This window comes from Sceloporus occidentalis, unplaced genomic scaffold, assembly GCF_023333645.1.
Source record: "Sceloporus occidentalis isolate IW3139 unplaced genomic scaffold, rSceOcc1.0.p SCAF_2, whole genome shotgun sequence".
NCBI classification, from domain to species: domain Eukaryota; kingdom Metazoa; phylum Chordata; class Lepidosauria; order Squamata; family Phrynosomatidae; genus Sceloporus; species Sceloporus occidentalis.
In genome coordinates, this window is record NW_028316982.1 from 605,250 (window position 1) to 626,925 (window position 21,676).

At 56.0% G+C, this 21,676-nt stretch overlaps 2 protein-coding genes across 2 annotated transcripts in view; one reads left to right on the forward strand and one right to left on the reverse strand.

The window, feature by feature from the left end:
- The window catches only part of LOC149317815 (D-beta-hydroxybutyrate dehydrogenase, mitochondrial-like), a 381,124-nt gene that overhangs the window by 350,792 nt on the left and 8,656 nt on the right, over positions 1–21,676 (forward strand). The gene's annotated exons all lie outside the window — the stretch shown is intronic.
- Positions 10,696–21,566, reverse strand: LOC149317827 (D-beta-hydroxybutyrate dehydrogenase, mitochondrial-like). Its single transcript, XM_089508530.1, has 5 exons — positions 21,341–21,566; positions 16,753–16,863; positions 14,411–14,552; positions 12,205–12,357; positions 10,696–11,466 (listed from the first exon to the last, which is right to left on the reverse strand). The coding sequence occupies exons 1-5, from the start codon at positions 21,542–21,544 to the stop codon at positions 10,994–10,996; spliced, it is 1,083 nt and encodes a 360-aa protein (XP_089364656.1). The 5' UTR covers positions 21,545–21,566; the 3' UTR covers positions 10,696–10,993.

A 21,676-nucleotide genomic window follows, 5' to 3' on the forward strand; every position in this document is an offset into this window, starting at 1 on the left:
GGTCTTGGCCAGCCCTTTTATTGACATCAGGGTTGTATCAGGCTTACATTATCCCATTGTTCATCAGAAGGCAATTTGCGAAATCAGTGACCAACGTGTATTTAGGAAAATTCCAATTAGCAGAGGAAACGGGATATGGAAACTGGCTCAGCCGAATCAACATGGGCTTATCTATCTAATTATGGATAAAGCATTGTCACCCTGAAGGAGGGTCGTAATCCTGTGGTCTGCCAGCAGGATTACCACATCTCAATCTTGGTAAACATTGCTGTCCTGGGAGGGGTCGCATCCCCGGGGCTTGCCAGGGAATGCTACATATGGCCGATCTCCTCCAGCAGTTTGATCCACAACTTTGGAGCAGCGATGGAAAAGGCTCTCTGGCTGACTGCAGTTAGCCTAGATTTTTTGGCTGAAGTAAACTCTTCCCAGAGGACCTTAAAGTGCGGGACGGACAGTAGGGAAGAAGGCGTTCCCTTCTGTATCCCGGAGCCAGGCCAAGATCACCGCAGAGGCAACGCCAAGGGAGCGCCAGGAAAGAATTTGCCCCAGAAAGATCTGCAGCAGCTGCCAGTCAGTTAGCATGACTAGACAGCCTCCTTTTCCAGGATAAGTCCTACATTTCAACCTTCTGTCCAAGAGGAATTGCAGAATGTCCTCCATTTTGAGCAAGACTAAGAAGCACACATTTATATTTATATTAGTGTTTTCAGCTTTTATTTGGTCATGCCCTTCATTTTTATTGAACATCTTACATTTTGCAGTGCCTTGTCCTCCTTTGCAGTGAGGACATCTGGTCACTCTGGGCAAGTGGGACTCCAGTGGTCTGGTGCCAGAGCAGGGTAGCTTTCTGTGGTCAAAGTTCATGGCTGGATGGCATTTGAACTGGGTCCAGGTGGTGACAGCTGCTTGGGTGCCTGTCAGGTTGTGGACTTCTTATTACTAGACTCATTCATTGGCATGGAAAATGCATGTGTCACTTTGCTGCCCAAAGGTCACCGAAGGAGATGTGCGATTCCATCCCCTCCCTCCTGCAAGGGCCATCTGCTGCTGAGCGATCTGGGGGCTGGCTGGGGGGGCTACCCAGGCCCCCCCTCTCTCCTCACTTCAGCCGGAGACCATGGCTCCAGGGTCCAGCAGGAGCATCTGGCACAACTGGGACGTGGGCTTGTTTCCCCCGCAACACAGACACATGCCTGGTGCTGTCACTCTGAATTACAGGTCATGGCCATGTTGTGCTGCTGCATGTTGTTGTTGCTGAAGCTGCATCACCTGGCAAGATCCAACAACAGAGGACTTGTTGGGCTGATGAACAGTCTAATGACTCCATTTCAGTCGTAGGTGTGGCATCATCTTGCTATAAACAGCCTAAAACATCAGGTGTTGGGCTAATGTCAGCCTGAGGCACGTGTGTGTTTGTGTGCATGTCTGTGTACTCAGGCCCTGCTGCTGCTGGTGGCCATCACTGGCCAATTGCTCAGGCCACCTAAGCTTTGCCATGGACAGGGCATGGAAGGTGGGCAAAGGCCTCCATGTGCAGTAAGTCCAGAGAAGAGGCAGGAGAGGGTCCTCCCCGAAGCCTGCCTCAAAGAAGCCCCTTTGCTCATGGGTGCCTGCCTCCCCATCTCCCTGCAGAGGCTTGCAGCTGCCACCTTAGATCACCTTGGCACCTGGAAAGCGCAGGCAGGTAAAGAGATGTGCCAAGCATTCCTGGGCAAGGCCACAGCATGCTCCCTGTCCGATCAAGCTAAGAGGCATGGACTGATGGAGGCTGACCCCAGATGACGGCTCAGGGAGGCTGCAACCAGCAGCTGCTGCTTAGCGTCCGGTCTGAAGGATTGGCTTGCCCCGGTGCCACCTCGGTCAGCCTCCCCCAGACGCAAAATGGGCAATGGTGGGCACATTACCCCCCATCATTGTCCCCGCACAGAGAAACCCCTCTCCCCTGATGCTCCCTGTGCCCATGAGCAACGTCATTCTTTCTCTTTTGCCCATTGCTGGTCAGGACAAGGATACACCTCAAGGTGTATGTGCACCTGGTGAGGGTAGCAGAGGCCATGTGCTCTGCCTCTGAGGTGAGAGGAATGGGGCTGAGCCAAGGGACTTCAGAGGAAGGAACCGGGCGGTAAGGGGACCCCAGTCCCTGGCTGCACTCCAGAAGTGGACGGGACCTTTTTGGAGTGAGAGGGCCGCACTGGAGGGATGTTGCCCACCAGCTAGGCCTTCCATGCGGTTGCCCCATCTTCTTCCTTTCAACATCACCTGACAGAAGAAGGCAACTTTGGAATGTTGTTCTTGTTGTTGTTGCTGTTGTGTGTCTTCACCTCCTTTCTGAGTTACAGCAACCCTAAGGCAAACCTATTGCGTGGTGTTCTTGGCAAGATTCGTTCAGAGGGTTTCCCCTTGCCTTCCCCTGAAGTTGACCAGGTCACCCATTGGATCTCCATGCCCATAGAATCATAGAGTTGGAAGAGACCGCAAGGGCCATCCAGTCCAACCCCCTGCCATGCAGGAAATCCAGATCAAAGCATCCCCGAAAGATGGCCATCCAGCTTCTGTTTGAAGACCTCCAAGGAGGGAGACTCCACTACACTCCAAGGAAGGAGTGTGTTCCACTGTCGAACAGCCCTTACTCTCAGGAAATTCCTCCTAATGTTGAGGTGGAATCTCTTTTCCTGCAGCTTGCATCCATTGCTCCGGGTCCTAGTCTCTGGAGCAGCAGAAAACAAGCTTGCTCCCTCCTCAATATGACATCCCTTCAAATATTTAAACAGGGCTATAGTATAACCTCTTAACCTTCTCTTCTCCAAGCAAAAGGGATTTTATTTCTCAGAGTACACTGGCTCTCAGTGTTGTCCCCCCCCCCCCCCAAACAGCACACTCCTTCCTTTGGACTTTGGGTGTGTTGCTTTGGGTGCAAGTGCTCTTGTGTCTGGCTGCATGTGGGGACAGACCCCTGCCTCCCCATCCTTTGACCCTCTGGCTAGCTTTCCTCTCCTGGGGGCCCTTTCCTGCATGCATTCCCACTTCACTGGATCCAGTAATGCCTAACTAGCTGGCTGTGAGCTTCTTCTCTGAGCATGTGCAGAACGCTTATCTAGCCAAACTCACCAGCTTAGAGGTGGCAGCACTTGCAGGGCCTCCAGACCAAGGAAGGCGCCTGGATCATGCCACAATTGGCAAAGCAAGGAGTGTGTGTTGTGTATACATGTGTGCATGTGTCACTTAGAGGAGTGGGGCTGCTTTGCCGATCTCCTGCCGGCTGAACGCTTTGTTTGGGCACTCCAGCCGCAGCAACCGAGATGTTTGAAGAAACAGGAAGATCCAGGGTCGCTCTGTTGGGCACAGAGCAAATCCAACAGCATCAGAAACCCACCAAACAGTGATACCTTTATTGGGACAATCAAAATACACAACATATGTGTTTCAAGCTTTGGAAGCTCCAGTGGCTTCTTCTTCATCAGGCAAGATGTTACAAACCATACAGGAGGGAAAAACTGAAGATGTTAGTCCTGCATTTTGCTCTTTGTTCTCAGTTCAGATGGTATAGAGGGGCATCTCTTGCAGGCTGGCATCTCCTCCTCCTTCTGACCATGCAGCACCGATGGGAGGGCTATGGAGCAGATGACTCTGGGGCCAAAGGCTCTCATCAGCCCGGGGGGGGGGGGAGGCAAAAGAGCCCCCATCCTGATTCTGGGGAGCCGAGGAAGGGTGCCCTTCTATGAAACAGAGATGCAGGCAGAGCGCCAAAACCCCTTTGCACCCTCTGCGTTTCCCTTGGGCCTCTTTCTGCATTCTCCGGCCTTCAGCTCTTCCACTTCCACTTCTTTTTGAATGATGCCCCAAGCTGACTCTGGCAAAGACGGGGAGGGCAGTGTCAGGGCAAAGCATCCTGCCCACCTTCGGGGCACCACTTGCCCACTCTGCCTCAATAGCAATAGCAAGTACATTTCTATACTGCTTATTAGTGCACTGAAGCACTCCCTACGCACTTTACAAAGTGTAAGCTAATTGCCCCCAACAAGCTGGAGACTCATTTTACCAACCTACGAAGGGATGCCAGGCTGAGTTGATCTTGAGGCCCTGGCTGGGATCGAACTCACAACCTTGTGGTTTGTGAGCGAGTGGCTGCAGGAGAGGCATGGAACCCCTGCGCCACCAGAGGGTCAGCCCCAGCCTAGCCCAGCCAGGAGGGCTCTCCTGGGGCAGTGGCACAGGGGAGCTATGGGGGGCGCTGGCAGAGAGAGGCCTGGTCCTGGGAAGGGCCTCAGCGCACAGGTGCAGAGCCAGGTGGGGACTCACCTTGGCCGGGTCCTCCAGCTACTCCTCCAGCCCAAAGTCCACTGCCACCTGGGCCACCGCTGCCGCCATGTCCGCCACCGCTGCCGCCGCTCGAGCCACCAACTCTGCCACGCGCGCTACTCCGGCCGCTGCTTGTGCCAATGGTATTGCAGCCCAAATTCTTATTTGTCTTACTACAGAGAGAGAGAGAGAAATTCAGTTCCCAAAGGGATCAAAGTGAACAGGAAATCAGAGGGAAACTGAAACGCAGAGAGTCCGGTTTCCAAAGGACCAGTTCCCCGCCATTGTCCATAGGCTGCTTCCCCAAGGCAGGTCCCTTGCAAAGACTGGGAGAGAAGCCCCGCCAGGGCAGCCTCTTCCTCTGAAAGGCCAGGAACAAGCCCTTCTGGAAGACATGGCCTCCCTCCGGGAACATGGAGGCCGGCCCTGAAAGCCTCCCACTTCGTGTCATGACTAATGTTGTTGCTCTTGTTGTTGATGTGCCCTGCTGCCTGGATCCAGGAGGAGAGCGGGGTGAGAGTTGTTATTGTTATTGTTGTTATTATCAATGGTGTCCCCTGCCTCTATGCCTAGAGAGAGATGGATCATGGGGTTTTGTGGGGGGTTGGACCCGAAAAACCCACAAAAAACCATGGATGCCAGCCATGAAAGCCTTCGACTTCAGATGATGATGAGGATGAGGATTGCTGCACCCTTCCTGTCGGCATGGAGAGAGGTAAGAACTATTATTGCTGTTGTCATTGTTATTACTGCCTCCAAACGCATCTGAGGAAGCAGAGCGGAGTCTAGGGAGCGTCCCAAAGGGGCTGCAAGGCCTCTCTCATGGTTCTTATTCTTGTCATTGCCGTGTCCTCTCTCAACCCATGGATGGGGAGACCTGGGTACGAAACATGATTCCTATTCTCATGATTGCTCTTGTTATTGTATTGTAAAGGTATCCTCCTCCTCCTGCTCCTGCTGCTGCTGCTGCTGCTGCTGCTGCTGCTGAGTAAGAAATGATCACAAGCTTTTATTGTTATTGCTCTTATTCTTTCCTCTCTGAGGCTCCATTCCCAGAGCCCCGCCCCCAGGACCACTGATTGACTGCTCCCAGAGGCCCCGCCCCTGCCCTTCAGGCCTGGCTCCGCCTCCCTCCCTCCCTCCCTCCTCTTACGCACTTCAACCTAGCGGCCCCGTTGCTTGCGGCTGCCATGGTTACTACTCACAGAGGGGGAGGGGCCTGGGCGGCTGAGGCTGCGGCGCCCGAGGGACGCGGCGGCGGAGGAGGAGGAGGAGGAGGAGCGAGAGGAGGAGCGAGAGGAAGAGAAAGGCCGGCCCCCAGCCCCAGGCCCACAGCAGCAGTGCCGCTTCCAGGCGCAAGAGGGCGCAAACGGTCCGCCCCGGCATCCCGCCTCCTCCTCACGCTCGGCCGAAAGTAAAAGGAAGAGGCGGGGCCTGTGACTTCACTTCCGCCGCCGCCAGCGAGGGAAAGAGGAAGGGAAAGGAGGGCGCGTGAATATCTCACTTCCGGAGGAAGCCAGGAAGCAGCGCCTGCCACCTCTTCCTGCCGGGCCCCTCAGTCTTTCTTTCCCTCCCTTCTCCCCTGACGCTGGGCCCGAGAAGGAGGCCTGTGCTCCGGGAGTGGCGCCCCACTTGGCTGGGCCTCCTGCTCCTCCTGGGCTTTGGGCAGGGGACCGTCCTTCCAACTCTATGGTCCCTTGGAGGCTGCTTTCTCGGGGAGGAAGGCTTGGGCGCAGGAGGGGTCCTGCATGGCAGAAGGAGCCAACTCCAGGATTCAGAGGGACCCAGGATGGCTGAGCCAAAAGGGTCCCAATGGCCTCCTTCCTGGGGTCCTAGAAGCGCCAGCATCGGACCTGAGGTTTTGGGGGACCCAGGCTGACTTTGGGCCAGGAGCCCCACCGTCGCCTCGGCCTCCTCCTCCTCCTCCTCCTCCTCCTCCGGGCAAGGCAATGGTGGATCTCCTCTGGGCATGAGGGGGATTGGCCCCAGTGCTGTCCCTAAGGGGCAGGAGCAACTCATGGGGCCAGTCCTGCATTGACCCTCCAGACCAAATCCTAGCAATGCCCTTTTGGCACTGATCTCATCCCTGGTCAATCGTCATCCGCATAGAAGCCACTGGATGTAATGCTGACAGTTGTGACATAAACAGCTGGCAAATTCAAAACTATACCTTCAGATCCCAGTGTCCTAGAGAGAGAGAGAGAGAGAAGATTTGGTTAGGGATTAAGTCAGGAGCCAGCCCTCCTAGAACATGGCCTCAGAGCCTGAAAAACCCACCGAAAGCTATTGCTGATGTTAACTTTCCTGGGCCTTGAGACAATCTCCATTTGCCACAAGGACAGAAGGAGGAGCAGGAGGTGCCAGCCTGCAAGGGATGCCCCTCGGTACCATTGAACTGAGAACAAAGGACCAACATCTCTCCCCCTGTTTGCTTTGTAACACTTTGCCTGATGAAGAAGAAGAAGAAGCCACTGGAGCTTCCAAAGCTTGAAACACATATGTTGTGTATTTTGATTGTCCCAATAAAGGTATCACTGTTTGGTGGGTTTCTGATGCTGTTGGATTTGCTCTGTGCCCAACAGAGCGACCCTGGATCTTCCTGTTTCTTCAAACATCTCGGTTGCTGCGGCTGGAGTGCCCAAACAAAGCGTTCAGCCGGCAGGAGATCGGCAAAGCAGCCCCACTCCTCTAAGTGACACATGCACACATGTATACACAACACACACTCCTTGCTTTGCCAATTGTGGCATGATCCAGGCGCCTTCCTTGGTCTGGAGGCCCTGCAAGTGCTGCCACCTCTAAGCTGGTGAGTTTGGCTAGATAAGCGTTCTGCACATGCTCAGAGAAGAAGCTCACAGCCAGCTAGTTAGGCATTACTGGATCCAGTGAAGTGGGAATGCATGCAGGAAAGGGCCCCCAGGAGAGGAAAGCTAGCCAGAGGGTCAAAGGATGGGGAGGCAGGGGTCTGTCCCCACATGCAGCCAGACACAAGAGCACTTGCACCCAAAGCAACACACCCAAAGTCCAAAGGAAGGAGTGTGCTGTTTGGGGGGGGGGGGGGGGACAACACTGAGAGCCAGTGTACTCTGAGAAATAAAATCCCTTTTGCTTGGAGAAGAGAAGGTTAAGAGGTTATACTATAGCCCTGTTTAAATATTTGAAGGGATGTCATATTGAGGAGGGAGCAAGCTTGTTTTCTGCTGCTCCAGAGACTAGGACCCGGAGCAATGGATGCAAGCTGCAGGAAAAGAGATTCCACCTCAACATTAGGAGGAATTTCCTGAGAGTAAGGGCTGTTCGACAGTGGAACACACTCCTTCCTTGGAGTGTAGTGGAGTCTCCCTCCTTGGAGGTCTTCAAACAGAAGCTGGATGGCCATCTTTCGGGGATGCTTTGATCTGGATTTCCTGCATGGCAGGGGGTTGGACTGGATGGCCCTTGCGGTCTCTTCCAACTCTATGATTCTATGGGCATGGAGATCCAATGGGTGACCTGGTCAACTTCAGGGGAAGGCAAGGGGAAACCCTCTGAACGAATCTTGCCAAGAACACCACGCAATAGGTTTGCCTTAGGGTTGCTGTAACTCAGAAAGGAGGTGAAGACACACAACAGCAACAACAACAAGAACAACATTCCAAAGTTGCCTTCTTCTGTCAGGTGATGTTGAAAGGAAGAAGATGGGGCAACCGCATGGAAGGCCTAGCTGGTGGGCAACATCCCTCCAGTGCGGCCCTCTCACTCCAAAAAGGTCCCGTCCACTTCTGGAGTGCAGCCAGGGACTGGGGTCCCCTTACCGCCCGGTTCCTTCCTCTGAAGTCCCTTGGCTCAGCCCCATTCCTCTCACCTCAGAGGCAGAGCACATGGCCTCTGCTACCCTCACCAGGTGCACATACACCTTGAGGAGTATCCTTGTCCTGACCAGCAATGGGCAAAAGAGAAAGAATGACGTTGCTCATGGGCACAGGGAGCATCAGGGGAGAGGGGTTTCTCTGTGCGGGGACAATGATGGGGGGTAATGTGCCCACCATTGCCCATTTTGCGTCTGGGGGAGGCTGACCGAGGTGGCACCGGGGCAAGCCAATCCTTCAGACCGGACGCTAAGCAGCAGCTGCTGGTTGCAGCCTCCCTGAGCCGTCATCTGGGGTCAGCCTCCATCAGTCCATGCCTCTTAGCTTGATCGGACAGGGAGCATGCTGTGGCCTTGCCCAGGAATGCTTGGCACATCTCTTTACCTGCCTGCGCTTTCCAGGTGCCAAGGTGATCTAAGGTGGCAGCTGCAAGCCTCTGCAGGGAGATGGGGAGGCAGGCACCCATGAGCAAAGGGGCTTCTTTGAGGCAGGCTTCGGGGAGGACCCTCTCCTGCCTCTTCTCTGGACTTACTGCACATGGAGGCCTTTGCCCACCTTCCATGCCCTGTCCATGGCAAAGCTTAGGTGGCCTGAGCAATTGGCCAGTGATGGCCACCAGCAGCAGCAGGGCCTGAGTACACAGACATGCACACAAACACACACGTGCCTCAGGCTGACATTAGCCCAACACCTGATGTTTTAGGCTGTTTATAGCAAGATGATGCCACACCTACGACTGAAATGGAGTCATTAGACTGTTCATCAGCCCAACAAGTCCTCTGTTGTTGGATCTTGCCAGGTGATGCAGCTTCAGCAACAACAACATGCAGCAGCACAACATGGCCATGACCTGTAATTCAGAGTGACAGCACCAGGCATGTGTCTGTGTTGCGGGGGAAACAAGCCCACAGTTATGCCAGATGCTCCTGCCGGACCCTGGAGCCATGGTCTTTGGCCAAACCCAGCCCCCAGATCGCTCAGCAGCAGATGGCCCTTGCAGGAGGAAGAGTGGAGGGAACGGAGTCACACATCTCCTTGGGTGACCTTTGGACAGCAAAGTGACGCATGCATTTTCCATGCCAATCAATGAGTCTAGTAACAAGAAGTCCACAACCTCACAGGCACCCAAACAGCTGTCGCACCTGGACCCAGTTCAAAATGCCGGCCGGCCATAAACTTTGACCACAGAATGCTGCCCTGCTCTGGCACCAGACCACTGGAGTCCCACTCGCCCAGAGTGACCAGATGCCCTCACTGCAATGGCTCCTTTTCAGCCTGGAGAGGAGTGACCAGTGGGGTGTCCAGTGGGTTCTGTCCTGACCCCAATCTCTCCATGCTCAGAGGGAGGTTCTCATTGTCACTTCACATAGTCCATGGCTGGGTCTAAAATGCAAAATGTGGGTGTCTGACTCACACAGAGACCATCCTTCATCTCAAGGCAGGTGGAGCCAAGCGTTAAGGGAAAAGGGGCACCCCTTGCAATGGTACCCCATTTTCTGTTATGCTTGGCATGGGCCTTCTGGGGGTGGCACAAGCATGGTGCTAAAGCTCGTTCCTGATGCAAAGCCAATGTTAGCAAGCACAGGAAGGCTTGCTAACCACACATACATGGATATGTGCCGCCTGGCTCTTTGCGGAGCAATCCTAGCATCAGACCAGAGGGTGAGGCAGATAGGGTTGTGCCCAGGATGCCAACCCAACTAGTGCCCAGCAAGATTTGCAGGAGCCACCCCAGTTATGCCGCCCAGGAGTGCCAGCAGGGGGCAGCAGGACCCTTCCAGAGCCCAGAGCCAAGGAAGATGGCTGGCCCCAGAACTCCAGAAGAAGCCATCAGGAGGAGGAAGAGGAAGGAACCAGCCTCATACACATACACCGCCATGTGCTGCCCGTTTAATGCTTTATGGCTGAGACACACCTTGAACCCCAGCCCAGTTTCCATCCAGTTCTCCTTTGGGAGGAAAGGGAACGGGTGGGAAGGGGCTTTGCCTGTCCCCCCAGATCTCCAGCCCCGTCGAGAGAGGGCTTGCGCCTCCCAGGACCGTGGCCCAATGCTCTGGCTCTGGGCAGAGTCCCCATGGCCTCCATCACACTCCTCTCCTGCAGCTTGATCTGCCCCAGAAGGAAAAGGTTGGGAAGCTGCTGTTCTCCTTGGTGGCCCTGCTGACCTTCCTCCTGCGGTCACTCAAGTGGTGGCAAGGAGCATTGTGGCATGCCTGATCTGGGGTCCAGGGGTGGGAGTGGGCATTGGGTCTCTGCCTGCCCTTGGTGGAGGTTTATCCTATCAGCCCCAAAGGGTCCTGGCTTTCTCTTGCAACGTTTCCCCTCTCTTTCTCTCCCTCTCAATCTCACAGGTCTACTTTCTCCTCTTTTCTGCCCAGATCTTTTCTGCTAAAGATCTTCTCCTTCTCTCAATGAGCTCTTTCTCTGGACCCCAGTCTCCCTTCCCCAGGGCTATCGGGCTACTTATCTCCTCCCTCTGTCTCTTCCTCCTCTTTCTTTCTCTCTTTTGCTGTCCTCAGACAACACTCAAACTATCAGGGGCAGAAGGTTCAGAATCTGAAAGCTGTTTCTTTATTCTTATCAGCATGAGAGTGTGACCCGTGTGAAGGTGAAACTGGCTGATGCTTTCAACCCATTGGAAGAGTCCTCTTACTGTCCTTTCCCAGCCCTGTGGGATTGGGACATCCATCTCCTCAGAGACAAAGGAGCCCTCCCCAAGGGATATTTCTGTGGGCCCAAATTCTCTGCCCAATGCCCAGTTTGGAAAAACGGTGTGGGAGATGTCCTGGAGGCTTGTAGGGGCGTTTAGGGCCTCCAAGTGCGACCTTTCTGCCTCCTCAGAAGGGCTACTTGACGTATAGCCAGTCAGTCAGCATGGTGGGCAGGTGGGTCACGGCCTGCAGCCGCACCCACCAGTGGGCCTCCATGGGGTTGTAGCGGGCATAGGGGAAGCGGGCACTGAGGGCGTCTGTGATGTCCTCCAGAACAGGGGAGATGTCCCTCAGGCCGCTGTGGACAAAGGCCTTCATCTGGTCCACCTGCCGCTGGAAGTAGGTCTGCCCTCCGTAGTCGGCACGGACGCTCTCGCCTGCCTCGCCCCACATCTGCTGGGCCGCTGCCTCCACACCATGCGCAGTTAGGATGCCGGTGGCTGCGATGAAGTTGCTCGGCTCGATGGCCACCACAGAGACACCCCAGGGGTACATCTCCTGGCGCAGGCAGTCAGTGAAGGCCTCTAGTCCAAACTTAGAGATACAGTAGGAGGAGCGCAGAGGGCTGGCCACTCGGCCCAACATGCTGGTCACATTGACCACCCGACCTGAAGAAGAATGGACAGAGCAGAGAAGGGGTTGTTCTCAGGGTTTCTTGATCACCTGGGGGGGGTGATATCCCAGAATTGGGGTGCCACCTTCCCTGGGGCTAGCTTCCTCAGAGGGAGAAGGTGGCCGAGGGCTTGGTGGGCAGCGACTTCCGTGGGAGCCTTTCCTCCTTAAGTCTAGATGCAGCTAAAGATAGGGACTTTGTGCATGCTCAGAAGGCACTCCTCCTCACTTCACTGGAAACATAAAATCATAGAGTTGGAAGAGACTGCAAGGGCCATCCAGTCCAACCCCCTGCCATGCAGGAAATCCAAATCAAAGCATCCCCGACAGATGGCCATCCAGCCTCTGCTTAAAGACCTCTAAGGAGGGAGACTCCACTATACTCCAAGGGAGTGTGTTCCACCTTCGGACAGCCCTTACTGTCAGGAAGCTCCTCCTAATGTTGAGGTGGAATCTCTTTTCCTGCAGCTTGCATCCATTGCTCCGGGTCTTAGTCTCTAGAGCAGCTGAAAACAAGTTTGCTCCCTCCTCAATATGGCATCCCTTCAAATATTTAAACAGGGCTATCATATCACCTCTGGAGAGAGGTGTTCTGGAGAGAGGTCTTGGACAATTGGGGTGGAGAGGCCCCTCTGGTCCAATCAGCATCCTACCCTATCCAGTGGGGCACAGGAGGGCACCCTAGAGGCCTCTGGATGGTCCCTATTGCCCCCCACCCACCTACCCCTGCATACCTCTGGCCTTGCGGATGAGGGGCAGGAAGGCCTTGGTCACTCGGACGGCCCCCCACAGGTTGACCTCAGCCACTTGCTGGTACCTCTCCAGGCTGGTGAATTCCACGTTCCCAAAAGAGGCCACGCCAGCATTGTTCACCAAGCCCCACAGACCTGCCGGGCCAAGGAGGAGAGACCCCCTCAGTCTGGGGGAGGCATGGCCATCCCCTCCCCAGGACCCCCAGACCTCCTTCACCTCCTGATTCTGAAGGGCCCAACGGAGAGGACCCTCTGGCACACAGGTGGGGGTTCCGTGAGGCTATCAGCCAGACCTCCACCAAAGGTAGACCTGCAAGTGGTCCATGCCACCAGCTGCCCTCTTTGGCAAGCCAGTCCCAGCCCAACGGCTCTGTCCTCATAGAAACTGGGGTCTTGTGGGAGAAGGACCCCACGGTCGGAGAGGTCAGTCTGTCTTGGGTAAGCTACTATCTCACAGGCTCTCCTTCCCAGCTTCCCCACTTTCCATGGACTCCTCACATGCACACCCCACTTGTTCCACCCCTGAAGTGGACGGCTGGGGCTGAGCCACTGTCCAAAGGTGGGGGTTTAGCCTCCTCCTCCTCCCACCCACCAAGACCCCCCACATGCTCAAAATGAGCACCACACTGAGCCCCTTTGGGAGAGGCACCCCCCTCCCACGCTGAGCACACACTGATCAGAAAAGGCTGCTGCTGCACCCCCATAATCCATCGGTCCATCCAGGCATCCCTGGGCTCTGCCACCCCACAGCCTTCCCTTCTCTTTCAAGGGGCAATACGGGGGGAGCTCCCCTGCCTCTCCCAAGAGAAGCCCCCCATCTCCCTCTCTGCCTCCCTTTCCAGTGGCAAGGCCAGGGGAGGCCCTGAGGTGGGCTCAGGTGGGAGCGCCAGGGACCCTTCTTCCCCAGGTCTCAGCTCAGTCCACTTTGGCTTCTCTCTCTTTCTCACACTCCTGCTTGCCCACCTGCCCCCAAAACCACTAATAATAATAATAAAAAAAATTATTTCTATACCGCTTTTCCACAGTGATCAAAGCGGCGTACATAGTAAAATTATTAAAACAACATAAAATTAAAACCACATTACATTAATTACAATATACAATTAAAATCCAATTCATAGGTGTATGTAAGTGAGAGGGAGAAGGGGATCGAACATAACTTCAGTGTACATGGGGGAATGCTTGGTTAAAGAGAAAGGTTTTAAATCTCTTTTTAAACAGTTCAAGGGAGCTAATGAGACAGAGCTCCTCGGGAAGACTATTCCAATGCTTGGGGGCCGTTACTGAAAAGGCCCTCTGAGAAGTAGTAACATTTCCCGAAGTAGGGACTTTGAGCAAGTTCTTCCTGGTTGTTCTGAGAGTGCGGGGTGGATTATATGGGGAGATGTGGTCCTTCAAGTAACTCGGGCCCAAGCCATGTAGGGCTTTATAGGTAATTACCAACACCTTGTATTGTGCTCAGAAGCAAATAGGCAGCCAGTGAAGATCTTTTAAGATTGGTGTTATGTGGTCAAACCTGGAACGACCGGTGACCAATCTGGCAGCCATGTTTCGTACTAATTGAAGCTTCCGAGTTTGGTACAAGGGTTGCCCCATGTTGAGCGCATTACAGAAATTCAAATGAGAGGTTACCAGAGCATGTACTGCCATTTCAAGGTCCCTTTGGCCCAGGTAGGGTCACTACCACCACCACTGCAGCCTCTTTGCTCCCCTCAGCTCTGGCCTGGCGGTTAGGTCATGCCCTGCTCTGCCCTGCCACCCTCCTCCCAGCCAGTCTCATCCCTCCAGGGGAGGATGGGAGCTCTCCCGGCAGCAGTCCGGGTGCAGGCCCATACAGCACGTCTCCCGGCAGCCCACGGCTCTGCCCACTGGAGTGCCCTGGCAAAGCTAAGTTGCCCTTGTCCTCCCTGGGTCTGTCTCTCGGCCCACATTGGCAGCCCAGTGGTGGGGAGGGGGTTCAAAGGTGCCCCTTCCTCTGCCAGGGACCAGACATCCTGCCCACCTTTGGGGCACCACTTGCCCTTTGCCTCAGCCTCAGAGGGGCAACCTCAGTCTGGCCAGGTGGGCTCTCCTGGGGCAATGGGAGGAGGAGCTATGGGTGGGGGGCCCTGGCTCTGCAGCCATCGGATGGGGGGGCAGAGAGAGGCCTGGTCCTGGGATGGGCCTCCATTCACAGGTGGGGACTCACCTTGGCCAGGGTCCTTCAGGTTTTCCCTCACGAATCTCAGGGCACGATCCACCTCCTCCTGGCGGCACACGTCCAGCTGGAGGATGCACAGGCGCTCGGACCCCAGGCTGGCCAGCTCCCTGGCACCCTCCCCGCCTCGGTCCTGGCCAAGGAAAGTGTGGGCTCACTGATCCCCTCGGCCACAGAGCACCATCCTCTCCCTCCCAGACCCACACAAGGGTTCCTTTGGCCCTCCAGAGAGCTCGTGGGAGGATGGGTAGATGATGTCCCCTGGAGGACAAGCAACCAGGGCTTCGCACAGACCAGTTTCATCCCCTGGAATGGTCATGGGCACCTCCTCTGAGATCTGTAGTTCAGAATTCTAGTGCCCACCCAGAGACACTTCCAAGTCCCTCCCCACAGAATGGAGCCCCCAACTATCTTGGAGCCTTCTCTTCCTACAGGTACCAGGACAGGGCCCCCAGGCCTGCCATCTCCAGAGGTCCCCTCCAGACATATTTATGCCCACAGCCAGGCTGGCAAATGTGCTTCCATTGCTGGGGTGGGCACCTGCAGACCCCCCACAACAGACACTGCCTTCTGTTCTTTTTGACTTCAAAAGGAGAGACTCAAACAAGGAGGCTCCAGAGGTGGTTGGACTTCAGCTCCCATCACTCTTGCCCCTTGCCCAGAAGCTGTGGCTTCTGGGATTTGCAGTTCGAGAGTGTCCAGAGGCTGCCTACCTGCCCTAGAGCCACACCTCAGGCAAGGTCTCAGAAACGACGGCAGTCTGACAGTGTGGAGGGCGGGTGTCCGCCTGCCTGCCTCTCTGTCTGGCCAAGGAGCCCTTCTTGAGCAGGATCATCCATGCTTCCTTTTTAGGAGACATCATAAAGACAAATGGCACCAGAGGGATGCCACACAGGGAGTAATAGCCATCCTTTTCAGGCAGGGAGGCATGTGGCAACGTCTGTGGGACTGCACCCCATCACAGATACACCCATGACCATGAGGAAACGCCTGCTGAAAAGCACAGCGCAGACCCATGACCTCTCACAAGGGCACCATGTCTGCCCCATCACATGGTTGTCGTGGCCAGATGTGGTGGGGTGGCCGAGCGCAGGAAAAGGTTGCACTGATGCTCTGAAAGAGAGATTCAGTGCCCTATGGCTGGGGTGGCAATTCCTGGTGTTCATGGAAGGAAGGAGAGGAGGAAGGGGCACAGGCGAAGTCTTTCTTCAAGAGCCCAGATTTCCACTCCCCTGCCCTCCAGGTGGTACCTGACCCAAAAGTAACCTTTCATTATTCCAAATGCATTCTGTCCTACTATGGGATAAAAGCACAAAGCGCTAATATAGACAAATTTAGAACAATGACCCTTCCTTTCCACTGGGACCTTTCGTCTAAGGGCAGAACCATCCCCAGCCCACCCTGCTTTTGCTCGAAGAGGGGTGGGGAAGGCTGTCTGGGGTGTCAGTGGCTGGAGCCATGACCTGAAGTGGCCTGGCAGCCCCCTCCTCCTAGGGGGGGTCGTGATCCCCCTACGCACTCACACTGCGTCAGTTCCCCCCCTCCCCAGTCTGCATGGAAAAGGGGCCTGGCAGTGGCGACAGTGGCACATGAGGCAGGCTCTTGGCAAGGAGTCTGCTGAGCTTCCGCCAGGGTGGAAACATTCTGGCCCTGGCCCCAGCCCAAAGCGGCTCATTTGTCCTCCTGCCCTGGGTCAGCTGAGGAGCAGCACCATGGACGGATTGCCCTCTGCTTCTCCTCCAGCTGGTCACCTCGCCTGGCCCTTGCCCTCCGGCACAGAGAGAGGAGGAGGAGCAGGGTAAAAGGCCCCAGCTGGCCCTCATGGTAGCCACGGTGGTGGTGACCTCTGGGTGCTCCAGAGGGGTACTGCCCCCATCTCAGAGGATGGTCAGAACAAGGTATAAGACCAACCTCCCCCCCAAAAGACCCCATCCATAGGCCATCGCAGCAGAGAAAAGGGGGCCTCCCCAACCCGGTCTGACCTCTGTGCCTCTGGGCTGGAATGTTCTGGAGGGGCTGCAGGGGACCTGCCCTTCGCTTCCTGCAAACTATCTCAGCCCAGCAGAAGAAAAAGGCCCCACCCGGAGAAGGGAGACCACCCACCCCAACCCCGCTCACTTGTGCCCTTCCCATGCGGGGGGAGTACAGACGGCTGCTTCCTCCTGGATCAGGCAAAAGCCTGCCCTCCTCTTTGTTTCTGAGGGTCCAGTTACTCTCTGGCAAGCCCAGGCCACCCTTTGCCAGGAGGGCCAGCAGGGAGGCCAACCATGGTTGCTGGTGGGGTCCCCCCATGGCAGCCCAGGACCCTCCTCCTACCATCCCTTCCCTTTCACCTTGAGCAAGCAGCCAGCAAAGACGGTGAAGCCCTTGGCATGGAGGTGCCGGGCCAAGGCATGGCCAAAGCCTTTGTCACAGCCGGTGACCAGCACGGCCTTCTCACCCACCTGCAGGAGCAGAGAAAAGAAGGAAGAAAGGTGACGGAAATCCAGGACCGCTTGAAAGAGAGTGAGCCAAGCAGACAATAGGTGCCCTCCCAGATGGGCAGGCGTCAGAACCTCACAATCTCCCCACAACTGGGCCTAGCGTTGAGGACAATAGGCTTTGACAACTGGGGATACCTGGCCCAGGAGGTCTGGTGTTTCTTTCTCCCTCAGAACCCAGTGAAGCTGAATGGAGGGGGACTCGGGACTGAGAAAAGGAATGCCCCTTCCACTCAGTGCAAAGTGAAACTGTGGAACTTCCTGCCACAAAGTGTTAGGGATGGCTGCCAACCTGGACAGCGTTAAAAGGGGGCTAATGCAGGTTCCTGGCCAGGAGTCGTGGTGGGCAGAACTCTTCTGGAGGCATCCTGCCTTGGAAACGGGGTCTGGGGGCTGAATGGCTGCCCTTTTCCTGGGCAAAAGAGAAGGCTATTTTGCAGCTCAGGCCAGCCATTCGCCCCCATCCCAAAAGGCCAGGCCTTGGCACAACCCTCCTCCCTGTGCAGTTCTCCCCATAGCACCCTATGCCACCCAGGCAGTGCTGGCATGTGGCATGCAGGGAGGAGGGCCAATGGGGAGGCAGCACAAAGACTTTGAGGTTCTGACTTCAGGAACACTGGGAAACCCAGATTCTCAGCGTTCACCTCCTCCCTCTCACTTTTGGGTTGAGACCCCAAGTGCCTGTGGCACAGCATGTGCATGTGAACTGTGCCATGCAACACTACAGGACCAAGCCAAGGCACCAAATGTGCCACACGCATCCATGCACAGCACCCCGTGTGCACTCTTGTGCCACACACAGATAGAAGCCCAGGGCACACCTATGTGCCATGTGCAAATACAGCGCAGAACAGCCCTGCGTGTGCAGCTCGTTTTGCAACCTGGGACCGACCATCTGACTGTGACTTTTGGAATTGGGGAGGCTGGGCCTGGCCTGTGGGCAGATGGGAACATGCCATGCCCATCTCTCTCTTTTTCTGTGATGTGGGAGCATCATCATCAGAGCGGGCCCCTCTCTGTGGGAGGGTTTGCACTGGTCTTGCTCAACTGGTTTGGGCTGTTTGCACATTTGAGTTGCCACCTCTGCCTCTTCTTTGGGAGGGATGGAAATCTGTGAGCTGACCAACCAAGCAGCCAACCAGAGACGACCAAGAAGCGCAAGATTGAAGAAAACCCGCCCTCTGGCCTAAGCATGGCACCTCTGGAGGAAAGCAGCCCTGGCTGAGAGAGGGAAGACCAGCTGTGCCCTAAGAAAGCCTGGCTGCCCTGGCAGAATCCCAGAGAGCCTCAACCGGCTACCAGAAGGGCTTTGTTGGTTTGCTCCCCAAATCCTGTCCTTCCACCAACCACCACCAGCTGGTCAAATTCTTTGGAGTTTAGCTCTCTGAGAGCCTGGTGGTGCAGAGGCCTGAAGCGGAATCCAAAGGTCAAGGGCTGTCCGGCCCAGACCACTCTCCTAGGCGGTTCCCAGTGAGAGGATCCTGCTGAGGACCCTATTGCCTCAGAGACAGATTGCTCCTGGACCTGGAAGCTCAGTATGGCCATCCATTGTTCAATCTCACTTTAAAACTGCCCAAACTGTGGGCCAGGGCCACATCATGCTTACACATGCAGCACCCCTGCTCTAACCAGACCTGAGCCCTTCACCTGCTGGGAGACCAAGTCCTGGGATGTGGCACGGAGGACATATGTCTGCCCAGCAGAGGGGTCCAAGGGCCCAACAGGACAAGAAGCCTTTTCAGCAGGGCTCTGCAGAGGATTGTGGCCCTGGATATGTTCAGCTTGGTGAAGACTAAGGGGGTTGCCCTCTTTAAATCTCCCAAGGGCTGCCCCAGAGGGGAGAAACTGGTCTAACAGTGTGAGGTTACAGGAGAGTTGTTTTGGTCCAGCTTTAGAAGGACCTTCTTGACAGTGAGAGCAGTTTAACCAAAAGAGGCGGTGAGGTCTCCTTCTCTTCTGAAAGAGGCTGGACTGCTCCCTCCTGCAGGGGATGATGGATCTGAAGATTCTGCATTGGCCCTGGTTGGGCTGGATGGCCTTTGGGGACCCCTTCCAACTCTATGGTCCCATGCACACTTCACTCGCCTCTAAGGCAAGTTGTGGGGAAGAGACTCACCCAAGCAGCAAGGTGGTGTTGGTATATGCCCCCAGGTGTCACAGACACCCCAGCCCTCTTTCAAGTTGCAAAGGCTGCCTCCAGTCCCCTCTCTGTGGAAGTGATGGGAAATGTGGATTGCAAAGAAATCAGCATGCATTGTAATGTGATTCCATAGTGGATGATTGTTTGCTACCATCACCTTCCAAGCAGTACAGTAGAGTCTGGATTATCCGACATAAACGGGCCGGCTTATAGTCGGATAACCAAATATGTTGGAGAATCCAGATGGTCCCCAGTGATGGCGCATGCGTGCGCACACCACCATTTGGGACAAAAGTCCCGCGCCTCCCTTCCCCTCCTCCTTCACTGCTCAGCCCACATGGGGAGGAGAACGAAGCCGGGAAGGGAAGGGTTGCGCCCAGCCCTCGTCTCCTCGGCTTGGATCTCCCTTTGGAGAGAAGGGAAGCGCCGGTGGGGCTTGGCCCCTTCTCTCCGGAGGGAGTTGCAAAAAGGTCTTACAGGATCCAGCTGCCTTCCCTGAAGTAAGTAGGTTAGGAGATGCAATTTAATAAAGGCATTAAAGAATATGTTCCAATAATTAAACCACCCAGCTCCATTAAGGGAGCCCCCCCTCCCCAGTGTTTTCATTCAGGGCACAATCTTCTCCCCCCACTGCAGCCTGGGCTTCTTCAATCCCCCGCTACCACTGCATGGCTTTTGCAGGTGTAAATGCACTCAGAGAGAGTGATTGAAGTGTGTGTAACACAGCAAGGTCCTGGGGCCAAATATGCCCCTCTGTGTGCCCCCACACACCCTCCAGGCTTCCTGGAAACCAACTGTGCCCCCAATGATTTGGAAGCAGAATCACGGAGCTTGAATCTTATTGGTGAAGCAATTACAAGGCAGCTGAGCTTTCAATCATATTTAATTGGTCCGATTAATGCATCTATGAATCACACAACAGAATTACAACCAGTTTCATTTCTTTCCCAGATGTCCCTGCCTGGGTTCCTGAAGGGGGGCTCCAGCGCGGACCCTCTGCCCCCATCCTCCTTCTCTCCTGGGGCGTTTTATGGCTGCTTCCCGGATGGGAGTCCGCCTGGCTGCCTCCAGAACTCTCCAGGGGATGCTGGCCTAGCACTCCTCCACAGAGGAAGGGTGTGTGTGTGTGTGTGTGTGTGTGTTGGAGAGGGGGAACCATCTTGCCTAGCAGAGCCCCTGCCCAGATCGCACCAAAGCCCAAAACGGCTGGGGAATGAGCCTCCTTCCGCTCCTGCTATTGAGGTGTGTGTTTGAAATGCTGCTGTGCATGTCTTGGGCTGTTGCTGTGGAGCTGGAGTGACCTGCTGGGGGTGAGCTCCTGCGTGGCGGCAGGAGAAGGGGGTTGGGGTTGTGCCTTTTAAAGGTGGATTGTTTTAACCTGTGCTTGTGTTACTTCTCCTTTTAAACGGGGTGTTGTTTGAACTGTGAATTGTTGTTGCCCACTGCCTCAATCTGTGGAAATGGGTGGGTAAGCAATAGCAATAAGAGCTGGGTAAGGAGCATTGCTGCTGCTGCTGCTGCTGTTGTTGTTGTGGCTATTGCTGTGCCTCTGTCCCTGGGGAGAGCTGGGTAAGAAACATCATGATGATGATGATGATGCTTGAGTGGTCTAGCCCTGTCAGTCTCTGGAGTTAGCTCTAGAGAGGGCTTGACTAACGGAAGGGAAGAAGGTGGCAGCGTGAGCTTCTGTGGACTGAAGCCTACTTCCTTGGACTTTTGCCCCCACGGAAGGCCCCAGATTGAGCCGAAGGGAAGGGGACTCCCTCAGCCTTCTTGCTCAACCTGGGCATCTGGGGAAGGAGACGGAGGCCCAGCAAAGCTTCCTCCCAGGGAGTCTCAAGGGGGCTCTCGGCCTGTGGCTGCGGCTGCTGCTGCTGAGCCTGGATCCCGGGGGAGAGAAGGGCGACCCCTGTCCTTGTTCCCGGCCTCAATCCTTGAGGAGAGCTGGGCAAGAGGCCTTGTTGCTACCGCCGTGCCTCCATCCCTGGCTCAGAAAGGGCCACCCTTCTCATCCTTCCGCTCAAGGCAGCCCTGGAGCCCTCCTCTCCCTCCTCCTCCTGCTGCTGCTGCTGCTGCTGCTGCTGGAGGCTCCATTCCCAGGGGCCTTTGGTCGATCCCTCCCTCTCTCCCTCCTCCGCGGCCGGGTCCGAAGGGCAGGAGGGCGGGCGGAGCGGGCTCCAGGGCTCCCTCCCTCCCTCCCTCGGGTTCCACTCCGTGAACCGTCCTCCCGCCGGCGACGGCGACGGCGACGGCGATGGCTCCCTCCTGCCTGCCTTCTCTGCCTGGCTGGCTGCTACTCACTGAGCGGGGGGCGAGGGCGAGGCCGAGGAGGCGAGGGGGGCTCCGGCCCGCGACGAGGAGGACCATCGGGAGCAGGAGCGGGAGCAGGAGCAGGAGGAAGGCCGGGCCGCCGCCCCCCGAAAGAGGCGCTGAGAGCCCCGGCAGGAAGAAGGAGAAGAAGGGGAGCAGGAGCAGGAGGGCGCCCGCAGCCAAGGCCCGACGCATCTCGCCTGGCAGCCGCCGACCCCACGCTCCGCCGGAAGTAGGAGGGGGAGGAGCAGGAGGAGGGGCCTGGCGCCTGACATCACTTCCGCCGCCGCCGCCGCCGCGGGAAAGAGGGAGGGGAGGAAAGGAATT